The sequence below is a fragment of the Nelumbo lutea genome, chromosome 6, assembly GCF_056320005.1.
Source record: "Nelumbo lutea isolate HS-2025 chromosome 6, American lotus-T2T, whole genome shotgun sequence".
NCBI lineage: Eukaryota > Viridiplantae > Streptophyta > Magnoliopsida > Proteales > Nelumbonaceae > Nelumbo > Nelumbo lutea.
The window spans coordinates 860,804-886,984 of record NC_142689.1 but is presented as its reverse complement, the minus strand read 5'-3'; the positions used below and the strand labels follow the sequence as shown (position 1 = coordinate 886,984).

General features: G+C 40.4%; 1 protein-coding gene across 1 annotated transcript in view; it reads right to left on the bottom strand.

Moving 5' to 3' along the window:
• Positions 1–255: 255 nt before the first annotated feature.
• SRF6 (STRUBBELIG-receptor family 6) overlaps positions 256–26,181 on the bottom strand; it is a 28,971-nt gene continuing 3,045 nt past the window's right edge. The window contains exons 7-16 of the mRNA XM_088949200.1: positions 25,766–25,837; positions 25,606–25,671; positions 25,424–25,489; positions 25,030–25,337; positions 22,629–22,912; positions 21,774–22,045; positions 21,175–21,304; positions 1,110–1,246; positions 863–1,019; positions 256–728 (exon numbers count right to left, since the gene is read on the bottom strand). Of these exons, the coding sequence (XP_088805326.1) occupies positions 576–728; positions 863–1,019; positions 1,110–1,246; positions 21,175–21,304; positions 21,774–22,045; positions 22,629–22,912; positions 25,030–25,337; positions 25,424–25,489; positions 25,606–25,671; positions 25,766–25,837 (1,645 nt within the window). The 3' untranslated portion in view covers positions 256–575. The remainder of the gene's footprint in view (positions 729–862; positions 1,020–1,109; positions 1,247–21,174; positions 21,305–21,773; positions 22,046–22,628; positions 22,913–25,029; positions 25,338–25,423; positions 25,490–25,605; positions 25,672–25,765; positions 25,838–26,181) is intronic.

Here is a 26,181-nt window from a genome sequence, read left to right as displayed (position 1 = left end):
CTAAAGGGGGCAAGGATGGTCAGAGGTTTTTTGATACACACCTACAGGGGGTGTTTCGAAGTCTCGACCAGAGGGTGAAAATTTGTGATCCTTGGTCTAGAATTTGGTCCCGGCTGTGATTTTTTTGGTAGTTGTATTACTGTTGTGACTTATGATCGACCTCAGCAACTTGTACATGTTTTGTTTTATTTCTAATTTATATTTTCATACCTTCTTTCAAAAAAATAATAAATGGAAATTTCTATACAAGATAGATTTGTGAGTCTCTTCAAAGAAACCAAATGGAAATTGCAAGGATGAGACAAATCTAGAAATGGTCCAGCATTTTCCTGTTGGTGATTATAAAAAGGATTGTAGGGAATCTAATTAATCGAAGATACAAAAATATAGATGCTTAATTACAAAAAAGAAAAAAAAAAAACACCCATGGAAACTTGCTTTGTTTTGGACACTTGCAAGGAAAAATAATAACTTCCATCGCTACCCTTCTCAGTTGAAGACAATAAGTCCCCCTTTCATTCTGTAATCAAAGCAACCAAAACACAGCACTCGCCAAGGATCGGACTGCGTGCAACTTAAAACGTGTAATCCTGTACGTCTGGTTCATCTGCTCGTCGAGATCCTCCTTGTTCATCTCCAGTTGTTCTCTTGCTCATGTTTGCTCGCTGCACTAGCCGAACCAATGCTTGCACGACTTCAGACATAGGTGGTCGGAATTCTGGTTCCGGCTGCATAATAAGCATGATTTCAAGATATCAGAAAAATCAAGGCTCTGTAGGGTACAAATGGTAGTATTCAATAACGATGATAACATGAAATCACATCTCTCAGTTTCTGATTGATATACTTCCTAACATTTTACCTGGACACACAGTGCTATGATGTCAGCAAACCGAGAAAGAGATTTGGCAGGGTACAGTCCTTTAAGTGCTGGGTCAACCATTTTATCCAAAGCATCAATGTCATGGAGCTGAGGTGTTGCCCATCGAACCAAAGATTGCTCAGATCTCTGCCTTGAGCTGTCCGAAGCATCAAGTAATAGTTAGGACAAGGAAATATGAGCAAATCTATTTACAGGAAAAATAGTTAAGCGACTATTCAAGTTTTACCTGTCAAATGGCTTCCGACCAGTAAGAAGCTCCAACATAACCACTCCAAAGCTGTACACATCACTCTTAAGAGTATACTGGCCAGACATGGCAACCTCAGGAGCATCGTATCCAGACCCTGCATTATGGTTCAGTGCCTGCAAAAGCCAAAAAGAGATGGGGTAGATGTCAGAAGTAGAACCCCCCAACCCTAACCATTGACAGGAAAAGCTAATAACAACCAAAAAATTGTAACGGACACCAAATCCAGACCTCAAAACCAATGAAACTGGTAGACTGGGGTTCTTAAAATTCCCAATCATCAGTGAGAATGATTTCCTTGACATGATTTTTCCATACACATGCATTGGCACTCTAAACTATGGTGCTATGGTGGTGGAAGGAGACTCGAAGGTGGTCATGGAAAGGATGAAAAACTATGAAGGCTTTTGAAAGAGAAGTGCAACAATTGTCTAGGGAGCTGAAGGCAACTTTCAATTGGATTCAAACATCAGCCCATCAAAACTGAATTTTGATGGGAGATGTGTGGGGAATCCAGACCCCTTAGGGATAGGAGGGGTCATTAGGGATGAGGAAGGAAACATCTTAACTTTATAATCAGGGCCTGCTGAACAAGGTGATGTGGCATGATGGCTTTTGGAAGAGAAGTGCAACAATTGTATAGGGAGCTGAAGGCAACTTTCAATTGGATTCAAACATCAGCCCATCAAAATTGAATTTTGATGGGAGATGTGTGGGTAATCCAGGCCCCTCAGGCATAGGAGGGGTCATTAGGGATGAGGAAGGAAACATCGTAGCTTTATAATTGGGACCTGCTGAACAAGGTGATCTGGCATGTTCAGAACTATTGACTGCAGTATCTGGGTATTGATAGACTGATCATCTAGAGTGACTTGAGAACTGTTGTGAACTGGCTGAAGAAGGGGGAGGAGGGGTGACATGGCATGTGAGGAATGAATTCAGGCGATTTAAATGGCTCTCAAAGGACACGACAATCTGAGTTAAATGGTTGAGGAGAACTGACAACAGCCTGGCAGATGGTCTAGCTAAGCAAGGGGTACAAAGAACTCACTTGTATTGGGCTCAATTGTAATTCTTGGGTTGGGTCAGCTTTTCTAAAGCTGTTAACTCTACATGTAATCTGGTAGTAGGACTAGCCTATGGGAGGTGTGTCACAAATTTATTTCATTGTCTATAATTCCTTCTACACATGTAAGATAATTTATTCTGTATTTAGAATCCCTGCATTGGTGGCAAAATAACAACAACAACAATATAAAGGGGTTATTGTGAAAACCAGAAGTGGGAAATAAGGAAGAATCATTGGGGATTGGTTTAGGGAAATGGTTACAAGATTACCTATGGAACCAGACAAATATTGGCATAGAGTGGTGGTAAGCATGCATGGGAGGCTAAGGAAGGGAAATGGATGGAATGTTGAATGATCTGCTAGAGCAACATTAGTATCGCCCAAGGTTTAAAATGTTGGTGTCGCTGGAAATATTAGTCATTCAAATATAGGAAACATGTTGAAAATGTTGTACAGAAATATTGTAAAAATAATAGACATGGGGAAAGATTGTGAAAATGTAAAAATATAGAATTATATTTTATAAAATGATAAAAGGCACATAGGTGCACCCCTTTAAATTTATTTTGTTCCAAGCCATCAAACAAAGCTAAGAAAATAGGGTTAATAGGTAAAAGAATATGTTGCAAAGTTGCAAAGTTGTTATCAAAAAAAAAAAAAAAGTCGCAAAGTTCTCGGATTGCAAGGCCTTAGAACTCCTGAAGACTGTAGAAAATACTTTCTCAGATGTGACCAATCAAGATAAACGTATTTGGTTCCCTAATCCTTTGGCTGTAGAAAATAAATTCTCTTCTGCTTCCTTTTTCTATGTACATTTTTACCTCTCCTTTAACCTTGCAACCTATTTTGTTTAAAGAAATTTGGAGTATCAATGCTTCCAAATTAGGTAGGGCCTTTTGCCAGAAGGTTTTCATGAGAAGATTAACACTTGTGGTATTCATAAAAAACAAAGACCTTGGTGTTCTCAACCTCATGTGTGCATCCTTTGCTATGCAAGTGGGGAAACTGCTTACCACTTGCTAGTTGCTAGTATTTGGGATCCATGTAACAAAACCTACTTAACTTGGCATTTTCATTTCAACAAGAAAGGGAGGATCAAAGATTATGTTGCAATGTACAGGGGCAGAGATTAGTTGGACAATTTGGAAGGTGAAAATGCAAGAATCTTTAAAGGGAAGGAACATAAAAGTAAGCAATCATTGAGAGTATGGTAACAAGAGTGATGCATTTGGATGAAGACCAAGAAATTAGTTCTATTCATATTCAATGGACAACATAATTAGGGGATTGTAAGTAGTATCTTATTCTTCAATCACAAGAAGAGTGATTTAGTTGCAATGCTGGCCACCCATAATTGCCTACTTAAAATCAAATTTTGATATTTGTTGCCTTGGGAACCTAAGACCATCGAGCATTGGAGACAAGCTTAGAGATGGAAACATGTTTTCTCTATGCTCGGGTCCTGTTGGGCATGGAGAGTCACTAAATGATGAATTTGAGGAGGTTGAAGATCTGTTGCTAACCTTGGAGTGAGTGTATCTTGAACTTTTCATCTGACAGGTAATGTGTGGGCCCCCCATCCTAATGGTCTGCTCACCTGTGCTTCCTTTTTTAATTCTGTGTTTTTCCTCACAAATTCAACCTTTCCCTTACAAGGAAATTTGGTGCACTCCAATTCCCCCTAAAGTGCCTTTTATTGGGAAGAGTTTCATGGGAAAATCAACACCCTAGATAATTTTAGAAAAGAAAACCTTTTCTTTGTGTCCCCTAAATGGTGCACTCTTTACAAGGCCATCGGAGAGAGTTGTTACCACCTACCTATTCATTTGTTGCAGGTGTTTGGGAATGGGTTTTTTCCTCTCTGTTTGGGTGCAGGTGTACTATGCCTACAAACATTAGCAGTTTATTTGATCTAGCCACCTTCTCATTGGTCACCTCAGGCTGAAGATTTCATCAAGTTAAACTTTGACAAGAACAAATCTTGACAATCTAGGTCCCTCAAGAATAGGAGAGTTTTTAGAAATAAAGATAGACATATTGTTGCCTTATTCTCAAACCAAACGAGTGTGGGGGAGTCGATTAGGGCTGAATTCTTGGTAGTGATTCAAGGGCTACAGATAGCTAGAAATTAAACTTGAATAAGTTGACTGTAAAGGACACTCTAAGGTAGTAGAAGGGTGGGCTGCAGAAGCCACAGATTATTGTTTGGGTGTATAGAGATGGAATTAAGAAGTTTATATGGTTGACCTGTGATTTGACACTAAATGTTCGGTGGAAGAGGTCAGCTAATGGGCTTGCTGATGTGCTAGCAAAGCAAGGGACCAATACGAGTCAGTAGAGGTGTAAATTGGGCCATGCCGCCTGTGGCCCGACACGGATTTGGACCGGCCCAGCACGACAGTCTGTGGGCCGTGCCAAGCCCAGCACAATCGTGAGGGCCGTGCTGGGCCTGGGGTTTTAGGTCCGTAGGCCGGGCCAACATGACACGACCGAGTGGGCCGTGCCGCCCACGACCCACGTGTGGGCACGACCCATATATATTATTTATATATATTTTATATATATAATATTTATATATTTTATATATTTATGTATTTATATATAATATATTATATAAATTATAATTATATAATAATATAGTATATAATATATTAATAAAATAAACAATTGTTTTCAATTTTATTATACTAATTTATTTAATTATTGTATATATAAGCAATTGTATACATCAAAATTCATATAAAATTAAAATTTTAAGTTCTTTTCAATTTTTTTAAATAAATAGCTTTGGCCTGGTCCACAGCCTAGATTGGCCCACGGACCAGCCCGGCCCACGGTATGGCACGGGCCCGCACTGGCTTGGGCTGTGCCAGGCCAACCCCCCAAGTTACCCTGGGGGAGGGCAGCACGGCCCATTTTACACCTCTACGGATCAGTTATATTGGGCTCAGTTGTAATTTGTAAATCCTTATTTGTATTGTGTCTATTTTGAGAGGTGAAACTCTCACCTCTCTTGGAATGTTTGCAGTGCCGTACATATTGACATTTCTAATGAAATTGAACTTACCTAACAAAAAAAAAAAAGACTCACTAAGAGATGAAGTAGTAGAATTCCTGCATGGATTGAAAATGTAAAGATCGATGCACCTTAACAAATTAATGGTAGAGGGAGATTGAAAGGTGGCAGTGACCTGGATGGTTAATAATAGACAAGCAATATGGCAACATAGACAAGTCAGAAAATTATTAAAAAAGAAAAAACATAGGCAAGTCAGAAAAGAAATTAAGCACTTGGCAAGGGAATTGGAAGTAAGATTTTGCTGGGTTAAACAGTCAGCAAACAGTCTAGCAGATGGATTTGCAATGCAAGGGGTGGATAGAACATGATTTTTTTTTTTGTGCGCTCAATTTATGTATTATGCAATTAAAATGGATTAGGTGGATAATATGAGGGGATGGAATGATAATAACTACCTCATCTTCGACAAGGACAGTAACCATTTATTTTTCACATTTTCCCAGCTTGAATCAATTCACGTCAAATTTTGATGGAAGCAGGCTAGGAAATTCTAGTATAGCAAGCATTGCTGGAGTGATTAGATATGGAAAATCTATTCAGCAACATTGTGAACTTGCAAATATCCCCCAACCCACGTACATATTGTAGTATTAGCAAACTTGCAAACTTTCCACTGTTGGCCATCCATTCTTGCTCAACCCACCTCCTAGAGGTTTACAGGTTACAGAATTGTGTCTTTGAACTATCAGCTTCCAACTAAGGACTCGAAAGAATCTATTGGGTTTATCATGTTTTCTTGGTTAAGGTGCCTAAATAGATCCCTGACATTATATCTTCAGAAGTGATAAGTTTGCTGTGCAAGTATATTTTGAAAATTTAAAGAACAACTAAGGGTATTTTTTTCCCTTTTTCTGCCAACCTTGACGGTTGAATACTTAAAAAGGTATATTGTGAGTAGTCGATCAAGACTACAATCCGTCTTGAATTCGAAAAGAAAAAGAAAAGATTTCAGAAGAAAAGAAGAAGAGAGTGAGAAAAGTAGAAGCACACGAAGGGATTTAGAGAAGAGAGGGTTGATCTTAATGATCTGCCGACCCACTCTTAATATTTATATATGTTGACTAATTGTAAAAGGGCTGAATTGCCCTTATTGCTTACATGGAAAATAAACTAATAATAAAGCTGAAATAACAAGCTGTAACAACAAACTGAAATAACTACCAATAACTATCAACTGACATAATTAACAAAACATATGCTATGCTGCCATACGAACACAGTGGGGACCACAGCAGGGGGTCCACATCAGTGTTCTCTACATTGTGAGTAGTTTTGAAAATCATAGGGTATATTTAAGTAATAAGCCCTAACAGTTAAGTGTTTCAACATGCTATACTTGATGTTTCTATCAAAACCCCATCCATGTCAGGTGCAAAAATGTGCAAAATGTGGTGTGGCAATATCAAATTAAATCACTCATGATGTGGCCATATCAAATTAAATCACCTGTGGTGTGCCCATATCATATTAAATCAGTCGTGGTAGAGCAAGGTTTAGCTGAACACTTTGGCTGTGGAACCAATGATAACGTTCTACACCAGTAATAAAATACATGGGGCCCGCACCTTTCAGTGGGGCTCATGAATTTATTACTGGCATGGAACCTCATCATTGGTTCCACATCCTGCTGAACAGCCAAAGCATTCAGCTAATCTGAATTCATCTTGGTGTGGTGTGCCCAAATCAAATTAATTTGCATGGAGTCTCTTGAAGGCATTTTTTTTAATCCAAATAATATTTAATAAAAAAGTATCTGGTCTGCTAGCCAAATTATCAAAACTATAAAAAAGTATCCCATATGGGAGTTCCCTCTCTTTTAAGTGGGAGGGACAGGTGTCCTTCACCTAGGAGGAGGAGGTAGTTACATAACTACTCCCTATTTAAGCTCCTTAAGGGGAAAAGCTAGAGACGAACGGAGCCACTCTTCGGAGGAAATTACCTCAAGAGATTCTTAAAAAAAGAAAAGGTAAAGAGAGAAGAAAAGAGAAGCGCTCAAGGGAAGGCAGGGAAGGAAAAGTCTCACTAATACAGGTAAAAAGAAGAAAGTCCTCTCTATGAATACTTCCTATATATGTCTTCTGCTATGTATCCTTCTTTCTCTCTCTTTTATTTTCACTTCTGAGAAAGGAAATATAGAGAGATAAACCATCTACAACCAAGTGCCTCTACTTGGTTGATTATGATTCTTTCGAGACAAAGTTAGGGATTAAACCATCTACAGTCTAATTCTCAAGGGCTGATTATGGTTCCCTTCAAATGAAAATGAAGAGAAGAGGGATAAAACCCATCTACAATCAAGTATTCATTTTGATTGACTACAGTTCCCTTTTTGTATGCAAAAATCCAAGGATTAAGGCTGTCTACAGTCAGAATTTCATTTGATTGACTATAGCTTATTGTGAAGAAAGGAGTGAGAAAGAAATATTATTTGTATAAAAAAGAAAAGAGAAATGTATTGTTGTACAGTTTCTCAATTGTATTTTCTTTTTCTTTCTTCTCATTCTTGTACACTTGATGTCAAAGAAACGCAAATGAAAAGTTTTTTTTTTAAGTACCCTATTGTTCTTTTCTTTTGTTCTATGCATTCATTTCTCCAAGTAAGAATCAAAAGGTGTTCTCTACTTTCTCGTGAGGATGTAAATTAAGGGGAACAATCCGTATGATTCCTTGAGTGGGCCTTACCCAAAATAATAAAAACTCAATCACTTGATTGAGTGAACTATGTTGCATGAGAATTTATTAAAATTTTCACACCAACAGAGTCATAACATCATAACAGGAAGTAAAGTCAATGAGCAAGAGAATACCTAAAGGAAACAAAGCTTTCCATCATGATAATCAGTTTTCTGCCTTTATAATTATGTTGAGGTTGCTGATCTGTAATATTATATTAAAACTAGTGTCCCTCAAGTAAGGGCACATGTGTCTTTTCCATTATGTTAGTAATATAAAACATGTCTGGCCGAATGGGAGAGGTAATTTTTCTCTCATTCGAACCAGACTTTTCTTCTCTCCTTTTCTCCTCTTTTCTCTCTCTCTTTCTTTCTTCTTTCTTCTTCTCTCTTCTTGGCTGTTATCAGACTAACAGAACTCAAGGGCAGGCCGAATCATAATATGGTATCAGAGCACAACTAAGCAACTCGGATCTGCCCAGATTTCTGTTTTCTGTGCACTCAATCTAGGGTTTTCTCTTGATTTCTCTGCCATCGATTGAAGATAAGGGAAAGAGCTGAAAAGAAGTGGTCGCCCTCTTCCCTTGGAGGTCCCTATGCCTCCAGTTGTGCTGTTCATGGTCGGTTGCTGTGGTTTCTAAGAAGCCCTCCCCTAATCGATGAAGAGAAGAGGGCTGATTCGTGTGGTGCAGTGGGTGTCTTGTGTGGTCTGATTTTCTTTTTGTGTGGTTTGTTTTTCGGGTGATGAGGTGAGAGATTTCTATGCATACTTTTGTTATGAATCAAATAGGAAATATGTTTCAGATCGTATGGTGGGATTTCAGACTGTAGTGTGCTAGGGTTTATGCTGTTTTTTTGTGTGATTCGAAGGGGGAGTGGTCCTCATATAGTGTGGTGAGATTTCAGGTAGTCATGGGGTAGGGTTTGTGGTGTAAACAGTGCAATCTTCAGCAATAACAAGTGCTGAAACCAGTGTGATCAAGTAGTGTGCAGTGTGCCGAATTCAGTAATAACAGAATTCAGCAATGGGAGATAGCAGTGATAGCAAATCTAATGTGATGATACCTACTGACTACCTGAATGTTCAAATGACCTCCATTAAACTGAATGGAGAGAATTATGTACCTTGGGCTAAATCTGTAGAAGTTTTTCTGAAGGCAAAGAAGAAGGTGAAACACACAAGGGAGGAGAAACCCTCCACTGATTCTCATGAGTATGATGATGTTATGGGCCCGGGCGTAGGATCTCGTCACGGGTCGGTCCACGGGGAGAACTTCTAGCTTCCCCTTGCCCCTCCCTTTGCGCGCAGACCCTATGGTGGCGAACTGAGGGTGATTTGTTCAAGAGATCACCCTAACTCTCCTACTCTTTCTTGACTGAAAACTGAATGCTTTATTCTCAATTTGCAGCCCCTTAAATAGGAGATTACAAGAGGTGTGGGAAGACTCCCAATAGAATTCGAATACTAACAGATAAGGATAATTCACACTTTTAGGATCAATAGACTCCTACTTCTACTAGGTAAATCAAACTCTAGAAGATAAGGAAACTACTAAGAATAAGATAAGATGAGCTGAGATAAGCTGCCGCCTTTGTGGGCCCGGTTGGGCCCCTCCTCACTGCTGTTGTCGGCGGCTGTACGTCCTTCCTATGAACGCATCCACAACATTACACCCTTCCTGGACGACGAGCTTGTCCCCGAGCTTGAGATCGGGGTAGGCGTCTTGTAGAACAGTCCAGGGAATCCAGGTGGCCTCAACTAGTGGTAGATCGTCCCACTCCACTAGGACTTCGAGGGTGCCCCGATTGATGCGGGGTTGAACCAGAGCCCGAGGTTGTAGAATGGGTCTACCGTCTCGAACGGGTGGAAGGGGAGGTACCTCATCAGGAGGGGTTCCTGTAAATGGCTTGAGCAAGGACACGTGGAAGGTATCATGGAGTTTGTTGTGCTCTAGTAGCTCAAGCTGATATGCAACTTTCCCGATTCGCCGTACCACCTTGAAGGGTCCGTAAAACTTGGGGGCCAATTTAGGGGGAGATCTGGCCTTGAGAGAATGCTGCCGATAGGGTTGGAGCTTCAACCATACAAATTGTCCCGGCTTGAAAGTTAGGTCCCTGTGGTGCTTATCGTAGATATTCTTCATGCGTGTCTGAGCCTGCTGTAAGCGGAGAGTGACTTCCGCCAGGAGGGCATCGCGATCCTGTAGACTACGATCGACTTCTTCTAGCCGTGTCGAACCGGGTTCGTAGGACAGTAGGCGGGGGGGATCCCAACCATAGACAACCCGAAACGGAGTCATGCCAAGGGAGGAGTGATAGGCTGTGTTGTAGCAGTATTCGGCCCATGGAAGGCAATCCACCCAACGTCATGGCTGGTCGCCCACAAAACAACGGAGGTACATCTCTATGGTACGGTTTACGACCTCCGTTTGTCCGTCCGTCTGTGGATGGTAGGAGGATGAAAAAGCTAGTGTCGTACCCTGCAATCGAAATAGCTCCTTCCAGAAAGCGTTGGTAAAGACCGGGTCCCTGTCACTGATGATTGATTCGGGTAGCCCATGCAAGCGGAAAATGTGTGAAGAAGACGTGGGCAACCGAAACTGCGTTGTATGGGTGGGATAAGGGAATGAAATGAGCATACTTGGAGAAACGATCCACCACCACGAATAAAACTAATTTCCCCCCGACCTTGGGCAGGCCCTCAATGAAGTCCATGGAGATATCAGCCCAGATCTATGTTGGGAGTGCAAGCGGCTGGAGGAGGCCTGCCAGGTATAAATTTTCCCATTTCTGTTGTTGACACATGGAGCAATTCTGAATGAAATCCCGAATCGAAGCCCGCATAACATGCCAATGGAAATCGGTGCGGACGCGGTGCAACGTCTTCTGAACCCCTTCATGTGTGGCGTTATGGATGCTGGAGATGATGGCGGGGATTAATGGACAATCTGTCGGGAGGTATACCCGCCCCTTGTATAGTACTAGTCCGTCATGGAGGGACCAATTCAGGTTGGTCGCTCCGGACTGTATCTCTTGAACCAGGTCCCCCCATTCTGGTGATTGGGGCAGCACACTCCTAATGCTTTCCAATAGGGTGACGCGGGGCCGGGAGATTGCACAAAGGTGTATAGCATCTTCGTCACGCCTGGACAGTGCATCTGCGGCCCGATTTAAGGTCCCTGTTGTGTTCTACCAGGAAGTCAAACCCGAGCAGTTTACTTGCCCAGTGCTGTTGGGGTGGAGTGGTAAGCCGCTGCTCTAGTAGGTACTTGAGACTGTAGTGGTCCGTCTTGACGATGAAGGGTCTACCCCACAAGTATGGCCTCCAGTGTTGTATGGCCTTGGCTAGTCCAATCAACTTGCTCTCGTAGGCCGGTAGCTTTAGGTGTCGGTCAGCCAATTTGCAGCTAAAGAAGGCTACGGGGTGCCCTTGCTGTTGTAGTACTGCTCCAATGCCCATACCAGAAGCATCACATTCAACTGTAAATTCCAAGTCAAAGTTTGGTAACTGCAGCACTGGGGTGGAGGAGAGTGCATCCCTTAGGGTTGTGAAGGCGGCGTCTGCTACTTCATCCCACTGGAATGCATTCTTCTTCAGCATCTTGGTCAATGGGGCAGCCAAGAGTCCGTAATCCTTTACGAACTTGCGGTAATATCCGGTGAGCCCTAAGAACCCGCAGAGAGCCTTAGTGGACTGAGGTTTGGGCCACTCTTGAATTGCTTGGATCTTGGAGCCATCTACCGAGACACCCTCTCCGCTGATAACATGTCTCAGATAAAGTACCCATGGTGTACTGTAAACTAGGATGTCGTCGAAAAATACTAAGACGAATCTGCGGAGGTGGGGCCAAAATACCTCGTTCATCAAAGACTGAAATGTGGAGAGAGCGTTGGTAAGGCCAAATGGCATGGCAAGAAATTCAAAGTGGCCATGATGCGTCCGGAATGCTGTTTTTTCCGCATCCTCAGGGGCCATCCGGACTTGAAAGTACCCTGATCTGAGATCCAGTTTTGAGAAGTACTAAGATCCGTGGCGTTCATCTGGTAGTTTGTCTACCACGGGAATCGAAAACTTGTCCTTGATGGTTCTGTTGTTAATTTCCCTGTAATCCACACAAAACCTCCAAGTGTTGTCTTGTTTCGGTACCAATAAAACCGGCGAAGAAAAAGGTGAGTGGTTGGGGCGGATAATTCCTTGTTTCAACATCTTTGCACATTGTCTTTCTATCTCATATTTTTGCAGGTGCGGGTAGCGGTATGGCTGGACGACGACGAGTTCAGAACCTGGGATTAAAGGAACCCGATGGTCACACGACTGGACGGGTGGAAGTCCCCTGGGTTCGGAAAACACGTCTGGAAAGTTGGTGAGAAGTCTCTCTATCTCTGTGGTGTGCATGGTGTCGCCATGGAGAGTACGTACTTGCGGTCTCTTCGCCCTTACCTTGCCTCCTTACCAGGTGACTTGCCTCCCATTCAGGTTGAAAGTCATGGTTAGGGCGCTGAAGTTCCATAGATAGAGCTTAGAGTGATGAGCCACTTGACTCCAAGCACCAGATCGAACTCGTCCAGAGGCAGTACAAATAAATCAGCGAAAAGGGGTTCTGATTCAACCTGTATTTGGATGTTCCGGCAGATTCCCGGACTGTGAACCCTCTCCCCATTTGTGACGGCCACTTGAAGTCGCAGTCTGCCCTCCACCAGCAGTTTCAGTTTAAGTGTCGCTTGCTTGCTGATAAAATTGTGGGTGCTTCCCGAGTCCACCAGAATGCGAACTGGTTTCCCTGCCACTTGTGCCCGTAGCTGCATGGTTTGAAAGTCATGGTTAGGGCGCTGAAGTTCCATAGATAGAGCTTAGAGTGATGAGCCACTTAACTCCAAGCACCAGATCGAACTCGTCCAGAGGCAGTACAAATAAATCAGCGAAAAGGGGTTCTGATTCAACCTGTATTTGGATGTTCCGGCAGATTCCCGGACTGTGAACCCTCTCCCCATTTGTGACGGCCACTTGAAGTCGCAGTCTGCCCTCCACCAGCAGTTTCAGTTTAAGTGTCGCTTGCTTGCTGATAAAATTGTGGGTGCTTCCCGAGTCCACCAGAATGCGAACTGGTTTCCCTGCCACTTGTGCCCGTAGCTGCATGGTTTGGGAGTTCTGTATTCCAGTGATGGCGTGGAGGGAGATTTCTGGTTCTAGTGCTATATGCTCCACCTCGTCTTCCTCCAGTTCGTCAACTAGGAGGCTGAATAGCCGCTTGCATCGGTGCCCGGCTGAGTACAGCTCGTCGCAGTTGAAGCATTGACCTCTTGCCCGTCGCTCCGCCATCTCAGCTCTAGATAAGCGTTTGATGGGGGGTGCTGTCATGTTGCTTCCTATGCTGGGCGCCGGTCTGGAAGTGTTACTTGAGTGGAGTCGTTGTTCCCTGTTGGCTGTCAACAAACACCCTCCAGTTGATTTCGGATTTGTCCAAGAAGTCATTGAACGCCCCACGCTGAAAGACCCTCGGTTGATCTGTAGCTTGCGCTCAAAGGCGCGGGCTAAGTTCATCGCAGTGACCAGGTTGGGAGGGCTCTGCATCTCTACATCGACTCTCAGAGGTTCGGCCAGCCCAACGGTGAACATATCCACCTGCTGATTTGGGTGCACCGAAGAGGCTCTAGCGAGAAGAGTCTGAAATTGTCGCTGGTACTCGGCTACAGTCCTGGTCTGCTTGAGGTTAATTAACTCTCCCAATGGATTGCTTGTTAATGGAGGTCCGAACCGAAGGAGGCAGTAGGACTTGAACTGGTCCCAACTAAGACCTAGTTCCTCCTGCTCTACCCGATAGAACCAGAGTTGTGCTTCGTCTGTCAGATGAAATGCGGCCAGGCTGACTTTATCCTTCTCCGTGCGCTGATTCCGGAAAAATTGCTCGCAACGGTACAGCCATCCCAGTGGGTCGTCGCTGCCGCTGTATGAAGGAAACTCCAGTCGACTGTACTTGGGTATGACCGGTGCTGTTGGGGTGGCGATCGATCGTTCGCCGGATTCCTCCGCGAATTCTGGGCAGCGGATGTTGCTGTTGGTCGCCCTTCAAGGCTCCTCTCCCTGGTGGAGAAGTATAACTCGAGTAGGCGATGAAGCTCCCTGACATCTTCCTTGACTTCTCTTACCTCTACGTGGTTCCCCACGAGTCGGTCTTCCAAATCGTGGACCCTGGAGGACAGTTGTTCCATGTCGCCCATGACGTTTGGCTCTGATACCAAAATGTTATGGGCCCGGGTGTAGGATCTCGTCACAGGTCAGTCCACAGGGAGAACTTCTAGCGTCCCCTTGCCCCTCCCTTTGCGCGCAGACCCTATGGTGGCGAACTGAGGGTGATTTGTTCAAGAGATCACCCTAACTCTCCTACTCTTTCTTGACTAAAAACTAAATGCTTTATTCTCAATTTGCAGCCCCTTAAATAGGAGATTACAAGAGGTGTGGGAAGACTCCCAGTAGAATTCGAATACTCACAGATAAGGATAATTCACACTTTTAGGATCAACAGACTCCTACTTCTACTAGGTAAATCAAACTCTAGAAGATAAGGAAACTACTAAGAATAAGATAAGATGAGCTGAGATAAGCTGCCGCCTTTGTGGGCCCCTCCTCACTGCTGCTGTCGGCGGCTGTACATCCTTCCTATGAACGCACCCACAACAGATGGTTGGGAACAAGAGGATGCACGGATTATTACGTGGTTACGGAATAGTATGGAACCCAAGATTAGTGTAAATTTCATGTTTCTTGACACTGCCAAAGATATGTGGGACCATGCTAAGAAATTGTATTCTGGTCAAGACAATACAACCAGAGTATATCAGCTGTATCAGGATTACTTTAATCTGCAACAGGGCAATTAGAGTCTTGAGGAGTACCATGCTAGTATGGGAAACATTCGTAATGAGTTGAATGTTTATCACCCCCTCACTTCTAATGTCAAAGTTCAGCAACAACAGAAAGAACAGCTTGATGTGACTCGATTTTTGGTGGGGCTGAAATCTGAGTATGAACTAGTGCGGGCTCAGATACTAGGAGGGTCAGCTCTCCCTTCCTTAGAAGAGGTGTTTGCTCGACTTCGGAGGACATCCATTGGATCTACTGAGAACTCTAATGTTTCTGATAGATCAGCCTTTGCAGTATCAAGGGGTCGTGGTGTTAGAGGTGGAGCTCGGGGAGCTCAGTCTGGCTGTGGTGGTAGCAATGGTCCGATATATGGCCGGAGTGATGGTGGTGGACCTACATATAACCGTGGTGGTGGTCGTACTAGAGGTAGAGATTCAGGGGGAGCCCGTGGCAGAGGACGTGGCTTGGGCCCGAGGAGGTGTGCTCATTGTGGTATGGATGAACATACCATTAATTATTGCTATGACTTGCATGGTCCACCCTCAACTTGGGCCAATCATGCCATGACTAGTGACACCAGTTTCAAACAGGAGAGTCGTTCAGCTGATCAAATGCCTCCTACATCCACAGATGTCCCCGGGAAGGAGATGGTGAGTGTTCCCCGTAATGAGTATGAGAGGTTTGTCCAATTCACATCTCAGCAGAACACGACTACTTTTGCACACTCAGGTATGGCTTGTTTGGCATCCACACCCAATCCCTGGATTATCAACTTTAGAGCCTCCGATCACATGACTGGAACTCCAGGTGTGTTTTCTTCCCTCTCTCATTACCCAACATCACAATCTGTTACCCTTGCTAATGGTTCCACATCCTCCATTTGTGGTATTGGCAATGTTAACATGACCCCCTTATCTTTATCCTCAATTTTGTATGTCCCTAAATTTCCGTTTAACCTTATGTCTGTTAGTAAGTTGACCAAGTCACTCAATTGCTCTATTACTTTTTACCCTTCTTCGTGTGTTTTTCAGGATCTCAAGACGGGGATGAAGATTGGTAGAGGGCATGAAGTTGATGGAGTGTATTATCTTGACGGTGGTGGAAGAACATCAACATCTCTCCATTCATCTCTCTCTCCTCTCCAGCGGCACTGTCGATTTGGTCATCCTTTACTGAAAGTTTTGAAGTCTTTGGTTCCTTCGTTGAGTCAACTTTCTGTTTTAGATTGTGAGTCGTGTCAGTTGGGGAAACATCATCGTTTTCCCTTTAGTCCTAGGGTTGATAACCGTGTGTCGAGTCCTTTTTCTTTGGTTCATTCAGATGTTTGGGGTCCTTATAAAGTGATGCCATACTATGGATATAGATATTTTGTCATTTTGGTTGATGAGTTATTCAAGGATGACATGGCTCTATTTAATGAAAGAAATGAGTGAATTGCTTACCATCTTCCAAAAATTTTATGCTGAAATTCGCAACCAATTTGGTGTTCGCATTAAAATTTTTCGTTCCGATAATGATCGTGAATATTTCTCTTCATCATTTCAAGAATACTTGGACCAACATGGCATTATACATCAGACTTCATGTACCTACACCCCACAACAAAATGGGGTGGTTGAGAGAGAATCATCATCTTTTGGAAACAACTCGATCCCTCATGCATCACATGAATGTTCCCAAACCCTTTTGGAGTGATGCGGTGCTTACTTCTTGCTTCTTTCTTGATTAATCGGATGCCCACGTCTATCCTTGATGGTCATTCCCCATTCACTACCTTGTTTCCCACCTTGTCTCTGTTTCCTCTTTCTCCTCGGGTTTTTGGGTGTGTCTGCTTTGTCCATAATTTGGGCCTCGAGATGGACAAGTTAGATGCATGATCCATTAAGTGCATCTTCCTTGGCTATTCCCAGACCCAGAAAGGGTATAAGTGTTATCATCCTAGTTCTCGACGTTCCTTTATGTGTGCTAATGTTATCTTCTTTGAGTCAAATCCGTTTTTCTTGGGGTCCAGTGATGCTTCTTCCTCCTCATCACCTCCTCCTCTTCCACTTTCAGTTGCGGATTCTGTTCCCCTTGTTCTAGTTGTGACCAAGTCCTTGCCTCCAGTGCCACCACTTGTCGAACAGCCACCTATCCGTCAAGTGTATACACATCGCCCACATGTACCGGCTGCTACTCCTCCAACTCCATCAATGTCGACAGATCCGGTAGTTGTCTCCACACCAGCCCCAAACCCAGTATCTGATCTTGATCTTCCCATTGCCTTACAGAAAGGTAAACGCACTTGTACCCTTCATCCTATTTCTAATTATGTTTCACTCACTCACATTTCCGCTTCCTATCGCTAGTTTATCTCTTTGTTATCCTCAATTGTTGTCCCTAAGGATGTCTAGGAAGCCCTTGCATCTCCAGGGTGGTGTCATGCAATGGAAGAACTCTCAACTCTAACTCATAATCATACTTGGGACCTCACCACTCTTCCTCCCGGGAAGCAGGCTGCCGATTGTAAGTGGGTTTATACTGTTAATTATTTACTTGATGGTAGTGTAGAGCGCCTGAAAGCTAGATTGGTGGTACTCCCAAACCTATGGTATTGACTACATAGAGACCTTCTCCCCAGTTGCTAAGATAGACTTGGTTCATGTTGTGATCTCTGTTGCTGCTATGTATGATTGGCCCCTCTATCAGCTTGATATCAAGAATGCTTTCTTGCATGGTGATTTGCTCGAAGAGGTCTATATGGAGCAACCGCCGAGGTTTGTTGCTCAAGGGGAGGATGGTAAGGTATGCAGATTAAAGAAAGCTATTTATGGGCTTAAACAATCTCCTCAAGCATGGTTTGGTAAGTTTAGCGAGGAGGTAAAGAAGTTTGGTATGAAGCAGTGCCAAGTTGATCATTTCGTCTTCAGTCATAACTCTCAGGTAGGAAAAATCCTATTGGTGGTGTATGTAGATGATATTGTTATTACTGGGAATGATAAAATGGGCATTGACAGGTTGAAGACTTTTCTACAGGAACATTTTCAAACAAAGGACCTTGGTAAATTGAAATATTTCTTGGGGATAGAATTAGCAAGGTCTAAGCATGGTATTAATTTGTGTCAGAGGAAATATGTTCTTGATTTGCTGGAGGAAACAGGTTTGTTAGGTGCTAAACCAACTGAAACACCTATGGAAACAAATACTAAGCTGAGCAGTGATATGGGTGAAGTGTTTGAAGATCCTGGCAGATACCGACGACTTGTAGGTAAACTGAACTACCTAACCATTACTCGGCCAGACATTTCATTTGTGGTTATTATGGTAAGTCAGTTCATGCAGAAACCTTTGGTTCCTCATTGCGATGCGGTTCTAAGAATTGTGAGGTATTTAAAAGGGGCTCCTGGTCTTGGTTTGATATACAAAAGTGGTGGAAAACTTGAAATAGAAGGATATATTGATGCTGACTGGGCCGATTCTATGTCTGATAGGAGGTCTACCACAGGCTATTGCACTTTTCTTGGGGTAATCTGGTGACATGGAAAAGTAAGAAGCAGACAGTCGTGGCGAGAAGCAGTGCAAAGGTAGAATATAGAGCTATCGCACATACTACTTGTGAATTAGTATGGCTAAGGAACCTTCTACAGGAGACATGATACAATGTTAACACTCCAATGAAGCTCTATTGTGACAATCAAGCTGCAGTTCATATTTCTTCTAATCCGGTGTTTCATGAACGAACCATGCACATAGAGGTTGACTGTCACTTTGTGAGAGAGAAAGTGCTGAATGGAGTGATAGACACCGCATATGTTAACACAGGGAACCAGTGGGCAGACTTATTTACTGAAGGGTTGAGTCGGGGAAGAGTGGACTACATATGTAACAAGCTGGGATTATATGATATATACTCACCAGCTTGAGGGGGAGTGTTAGTGTAGGGGTATTTCTATCTTTATACTTATGATGAGGTTATTGATCTGTAATATTATATTAGAACTAGTGTCCCTCACTTAAGTAAGGGCACATGTGTCTTTTCCATTATGTTAGTAATATAAAACATGCCTAGTCAAATGGGAGAGGTAATTTTTCTCTCATTCGAACCAGACTTTTCTTCTCATCCTTTCTCCTCTGTTCTCTCTCTCTTTCTTTCTTCTTTCTTCTTCTCTCTTCTTGGCTGTTATCAGACTAACAGAACTCAAGGGCAGGCCGAATCATAATAGTCAATTTCAGAATATATATTTGAAAGGTAAAGTTAATACTTTTATTTAAGGGCACAATTTAGTTGAGCAGTTTGAACTAATAACGAAGACATAGGGCTCTCAACGGGTCAGGTCTGGGTCGGGACAGGGTGTCCCAGTCCCAAACCAATTATTAATCGGAACAAAACATACACCTAGAACCATCCTAATTAATAATTAGGACAATCGGGTCTGACCCGACAAACCAGATTATACTGAGTTTTCTTTTTTTGATAATTGAAAACATGAGATACAAGTAACCACTAGTAGAGAGATTATACACAATCACAAAGGTGCCCAGATTATACTGACAGTTATAATTTATTTATGTAAATTATAACATAAAACTTGATTTCTGATAATATAACCTCAATAAAAATGACAGTAAAATAGTAAATCATTTATGTGTTAATAAATCAAGTGTTTTTAATTAAAATTATCTTACCTATCAAATTTACCATCTTAGACATATAATATAATAAAAATTACAAAAAAAACTAAGAAATCTTTATATATCATTAAGACAATAATCGGTTCAGGTCCGAACTGCTTTGTAACAAGCAAGAACCAGAATCGATCCAATTATTAATAGGGAAAAAATAAAAGAACCAAAACCGATATAATTGATTTGGTTCAGTTTGAACGGTTACGTAGAATCAAACCATTAGCAGTCCTATTTTCTTTCAATTTTTTATTTTTAAGTTGTGGCAACTGACGAGGAGTAGAAGTGTAGTTGGGGTCTTCCTAGAAACAAGATTGTAGCATGGGTTACTACACCCAGTTGGAACTTGGAAGTGAACATGTAAGTTGCTGATACATCCATTTAGAACTGACATGCTAATCCATGATTGGCTGCAGTAGCCCATGTTGCACATATTGTGTCTAGTAGATCACCAAGGAGAGAATGAAAAAGAAGCTAATAAAGGTTCAACATTTGTGCATACTACAAATTACTGTTTCGTGTGCATGTAACACCACATACACCGAGAAGAAAAATGAAAATAGGGATGAAAGTAGGAGTATGAGAGAAACAAATATGCAGTGAGATAATAGCACACCACACTCACAATTTTCTAGAGGAAGAGAAGAAATAAACAATTTTCAAGGGCAAAGTTTAGAAAAAAAAAAGGAAACTTGATCATGGAGAAAAGACCAAAAATAGAGAGCACAAAACTCTCTTTTTATTATAGGCACTATATGACATAAATGTACCCATAGGAAGAGCTAAAGGAAAAATATACCATTTTTTCTAACTAATTATCTTTCTCAACTTTTATTTCAAGTGGAATATAGACACTTTTTGTAATTATATTTTAGCTGGTTAGTTAAAAGATGCCCACTTGCTCATTCACTTAAAAATGTTTTCAAAGCTCATAATTTCATCATTCTCTAGAGGCAAGAGTTCTACCTCCTCAAATGTGATGCTACGCCAAAAGAGGTCCTCCATCTTGAATCAATTCAAGTTAAATTTTGATGGAAGTAGGCTAGGAAATTCTGGTACAGAGCAAACATTGCTGGAGTGATTCAGGATGGAAATGGAATGATTGTGACACTTTATCAGGTCCAACATAAAAAAGAAGATGCACTAAAGGCTGAAAAGTTGGTCCTCCGTTATAGTTTAAAACTTGCTTCTTCGTTAAATCACAAAGATCTCTTGATGGAGGGAGATTCCCACACTACTGTGAATCGCTTATTAAACAGCAATCTAGGCCCATGAAGATAATAGAAACACTAAAAGATACAAAGATGATAGGGTAGCTGACGTGTAGATTCAGTGGATTCAAAGAGAAGGAAACAAACTGCTAATGTTTTTTTCCTTTCTTTTTTTTCCGCAGGGGAATGATAACCGAACTATTGATTAGCATGTACAATTAAAGGGGTGTAAAGGAGTTGGTAGCAGGACCAGGTTTACTTGTACAGCATAACATTCTTTATTAATAAATAAAGTTATCAGTTAACCATTAAAAATAGGATCAGGTGGATTGTTTCCAACCCAAGTTGTAGGGATTCTTCACATACTGTATATACATCATTTTTTCTTATACATTAATAAAACTTTACAGCTACCAAACAGAAACAAAGAGAAAGAAATTTCAGTTATCCACCACCAGCAGTAAAACTATGGGAAGAATGAAGCCTCACCTGATCTGCATTGATGAAGCTTGCCAAGCCACAGTCTGAAAGATGAGGATTCAGCTCTATGTCCAGTAAAATATTCACTGACTTGAAATTCTTAAGAACAATGGATGGCGAGCAAACTTCATGCAAATACCTAAATAGAATTTCTTTATAAGTACCAGTCATCCCATCCATAATGATCCTTACAGTGAGAGAGAGAGAGTGACTGATTCCTAATGAAAAAAAAAAAAAAATCACTACGATAAAAGTTGACTACAAGCCTTGGGAACTTTTGTAGCAAGCATTGGAGCACCCAGTCCTAGGCCTTAAGAGAACCCAGACAAATTGGTAATAGACTCGGGTGAAAATTTTTTATTTGGTATGTAGGTGATAACTCAATTACATGATTGTTGCCTGACATGACCATAGGACTACTAAAATGCTAAGTTTCATTTGGTTTTTTTCCTCCAATGACCCAAATATGTGATTCTGGGGGCTTCCCATCATATTATGGTAAAAGATACCAAGTTTCCAAAAAAAAGGTCTAGAATCAAACATCACTACTTAAAATATCTGTTTTTAAACAACTGAAAAGATCTATTGCACATCTGAGGTTAACTTACTCTAATGCTCGTGCAGCACCAAGAGCAATTTTGACACGAGTGTTCCAAGTCAATGGCTTGCTGTATTCATCTGAGAGGTGAAGGAAGTCATGCAGCGAACCATTCCTATGAAACTCATACACTAGGAGGTGTTGCCCATGCTCAGAACAATAACCCACCAGCTCAGTCACATTTGGGTGGTGCAGCCGAGAGATGTTCGAAACAACTTCAATGAAATCTTCAGAAGATTGGCTGGGAAGCACAGACGAATCTATCTTCTTCACAGCAAGAACCTAAGCATAAAAAAGAATAAAAGTTAAAATTTATCAACAGAGAAACTATAGAACCTTATAATAGCATTAAAGGCATTGCACTGGTTCTTTATTTCCCAATCTTCTTGGGTGCAGGGATTTCATTTTCAAGTTTCCATCATATTCTTGGAACACCCAGGAGAAAAAAATAATTGAACAATGAATACAAAATTCAGTAGAACGACAACAATTTCAAAGTGGTTTTCTTTCAGAATAGAAACATATAATGAATGCTCCCCTTCCTCACACCCCCCCCCCAGTGCAAAAAAAAAAAAAAAAGATAAAAAAATGATAAAAAGAAAAGATAAAAGATAAAACAAAATCTGGCCAAATGATGCAACCATTACTTCCTCATAAATCAGGTAAATAAACACTGGAAAGGAAATATACAACAAAGAAAGAAAGGGAGGTTATGCATCAGGGAGATCATACCCTCCCATCATCAAATTGAGCCCAACAAACATGTCCAATAGACCCCTCTAACCAATAAGGTTTTCTATATAGAAGCTAACTGGAAAGGAAATATACAACAAAGAAAGGGAGCTTATGATCAAGGAAATCATACCCTCCCATCATCAAATTGAGCCCGATAAACACGTCCAATAGACCCTTCACCAATAAGGTTTTCTATACTGAAGCTTCCTGTAGCCATCTGCAGATCAGCTACTGAATACACTGTAGCACTTATAGGAGCTGTATTACCCTTTTTGACAATAACTGGCTTGTTCGAAAAGTCATCATCATCAAATGATTTGTGCCGATCAATAGGTGGTGGTTTAAGGTTAATTGGTGTGGAAGTCTCAAATGTCTTGGTGCTAACTGCTGGTGGAGCCTGGATGGACTTCATCTCTAAAAAGCAAGTACCAATGGTAACAAGTAAGTAATTGAATATGAATGAAACACTTTAAAATAGTGAAAAAGGGTCCTTGAAGATGAATGAGAAACTAACAAGATTAACCAGTGGTAACAAGTAAGCAATTGCATGTGCAATGGCACAAGCATATGCATTACAATCTCTCTCTCTATCTAGAACTAATAAATAGATAGATAGAGAGAGAGAGAAACAAGAATAAATTAATATCTAGAGATGATAATTTTCTTAATTATAATGCATCATCTAGAACCTATGGCTAAGGTGGATAACATGGGAGAAAACTAAAATAAAAAAATACTCAACATTTTCCGTTTTCGGTTGAAGTAGCATAAATAATCTCGTAAAGGCAACATCTAAAGTCCAGACTTCATTGTCAAGTATCTATTCTATATACTTAAAACACAGTTGTCCAATCATCTGAAACATCTCCCCACTATTTTTCTAATTTTCTAAAATTTTGTAGTTTTTAACATAATCTCTACCATCTAATGTTCCCAAGCATCCAAAGCATCTTCCCCTCCTAAATTTTCTCCAAAACTATCTCATATTCCCAATTAAAAAATTAACATTTAAGTTAAAATTTAAATATAAAATAAGTAAAAAAAATCTAAAATACTAATATGAGAAAAAAATAGATAATAAATAGGATAAAACAATAACAGTGAAATTTGATAATTAATAATTAATTATAAAATGTTATTATATTTATAAATAATTACATATTCTTCTAATAATCATTAATTGTAATTAATAACGAAAATTATAATTTTAATCCATTTCAGTTAATAGCTCAAATTATAAAAACTAACACGAATCAAATAATAAAACAATAAAATTAATAAATGCATTAGTTTTATGAGTATTTTTATTAATTTAAATTCCATTTGAAAATAATTAAAGTTAACATAAATTAGTAGCAATAAACAAAATTAATTTTAATATTAAAATTTATTAATTTTAAAATGAACTTTAAACTTTTTATCAATAAAAATTAATAAAAGTGTATAATTTTAAAGTTAACTTTTGCTAATTTATAATCCATTTAAAAATAACAAAAATTAATCCAAAATTTGACCACTCTCATTGAGGTGCAACTAGGATTGCAATTAAACTGGCTAGACGTAACCTAAAAAATAATGCTTGAGTTGGACTTGAACCAGCTTGACTCAATTGAGAATAGGGGTGATCATTTCCAACTCAGACCAACCCAACCCAGCAACTTCTGGGCTTGGACCTCAGTCTTGTTTTAAGCCCCGACACAGGCCTAGGCCTACATCAGGCTCGGAAATTTTAGGGTCAGGCAAGAGCTCAATACTTCAGATCTGGCCTGGCCTACAATATGTACAATATACTGTGTGTGTGTGTATTGTGTGTCTGTGTGTGTGACTGTGCTTTGTTTTATATTATACTATATTATATATGAATATTATAAAATAACACAATATATTATTTTTATAAATTATAAAATATATTTTATATATAATGTAATAAAATTATGTGTGTATTAAATACACTGTAAGGCCCAAATCTAGCCCATTATCACTCCTAACTGAGAATGTCATTAGGCTCCTTCTGCTTCAATTTCTCTTAACAAAGCCTATACATATGAGGCCCAACTTGTATACTATATTGAGGGATTTCTTTCCAAAAACATGATTTTTTATCAATATCCTGAAAACATGATCAATTAATAACCAGAACAAGTGTTAGTGTATATGCTAAAAATGGTCTCCCTCTAAGTAGTAAAATATGAGGATACAATTAAAATTAAGATCAAGGTACCTCAATTGTATGGTAAGGTTGCACTTGTGGTACACCATTATCATGCATACATTTACTAAGTATAAGGTAAATGATGAATGAGTTCCATTAAATTTCCCTTTTCCTAGCTGGGGAGGTTAAACGAATTACAAGTTGATCAAGGAGAACAAAGACTCTATTTTTCTCAAAGAAGGAAAAGGAAAAATGGCACATATCAATATCAAGACCAAATTGCATCAAGACAAAATTGGCAATTGTCAATTGCTCATACAACATAACAGTCAACAAAAAATATTTCCATTTATTTAATTTCAACCAGAATCCCCATTACCTCGAATTTCATTTGAAGCAAGGGGGGTAAAAGGCTGATCCGTGTCATGTTTTTCCACATCTGAGGAGGATTTTCTAGTTCTCTTTTTTATCAAAAAGAATGCTACAATAGCACCAACAACCAAAATTGATATCACAATTCCTGCAATCCCTCCAGCTCCAATGCCTGATTTTTTCCCATCTCCACTACCATCTGATGAGTTATTATTGCTTCCAGATTTGTGATTACGGTTGGTATGATCACCAGGTGGAGGTGTATATGGTGGAGGTGGTGGTGCAGGGCCTGAGTTCCAAGAGTTACCTTGAGTTCTGGAATGGAAATAGTAAATGTCACATCCAAATAATCACCAACATTTCACATAAAGGTATTAGTCATGGTCCTGTAAAATGCTTACTGCAAATTCTTTATATTTTTCAACTGTTCAGGAATCCATCCATTGAAATGGTTGTTTGCAACATTCCTGAGAGAGAGAGAGAGAGAGAGAGAGAGGATAAGATGAGCCAAATGAAAAGAGACCCTTTTTAAGAGAAATAAATATCAAATAAGCTTTTCAATTTGGAAATATGGATTACTCACAGATTATCAAGGGGAAGATTTGCAAGGACATCAATAGGACCTGTAAACTGGTTATTTTCTAAATACCTGCATGGTCATAAATAAGTAACAAAAGATTGAAACAAGATCTACTATGAAGTAAAAAAAAATATCAGATAACCCCTTTTCTCTATCTACTTACATTGTATTCAAACTTGAAAGAGAGCTAAAGCTCTCAGGAAGATTTCCGGTAAACGAATTGAAAGATAGATCCCTGGAGCAGAAAGGTGTTATTGTTATTACTATTATTAAGTAATTATTCTGAATTTTGATTTTGTTATTGCTTTTGTAACTTTGAACTTCAGTGAGAAGGCCAAATTGAAATGATAGCTGCTGGGTTTGAATAAGTTTAAATCATATTTTACAATGGGTATCAGACTTAGCATAAAGCATGGGAATCCACCTGCTTGCACTAATACTAATCCCATTTGGCACAAACCAAAGTAAATTTTGAGGCCCCTTACAAATCACAACCCACAGTAAACTTCAAGGAAAAAATACGAATGCAACATGGAATGTCTTATTATCAATAATTGTCACAAGTACACAGCAATTAAA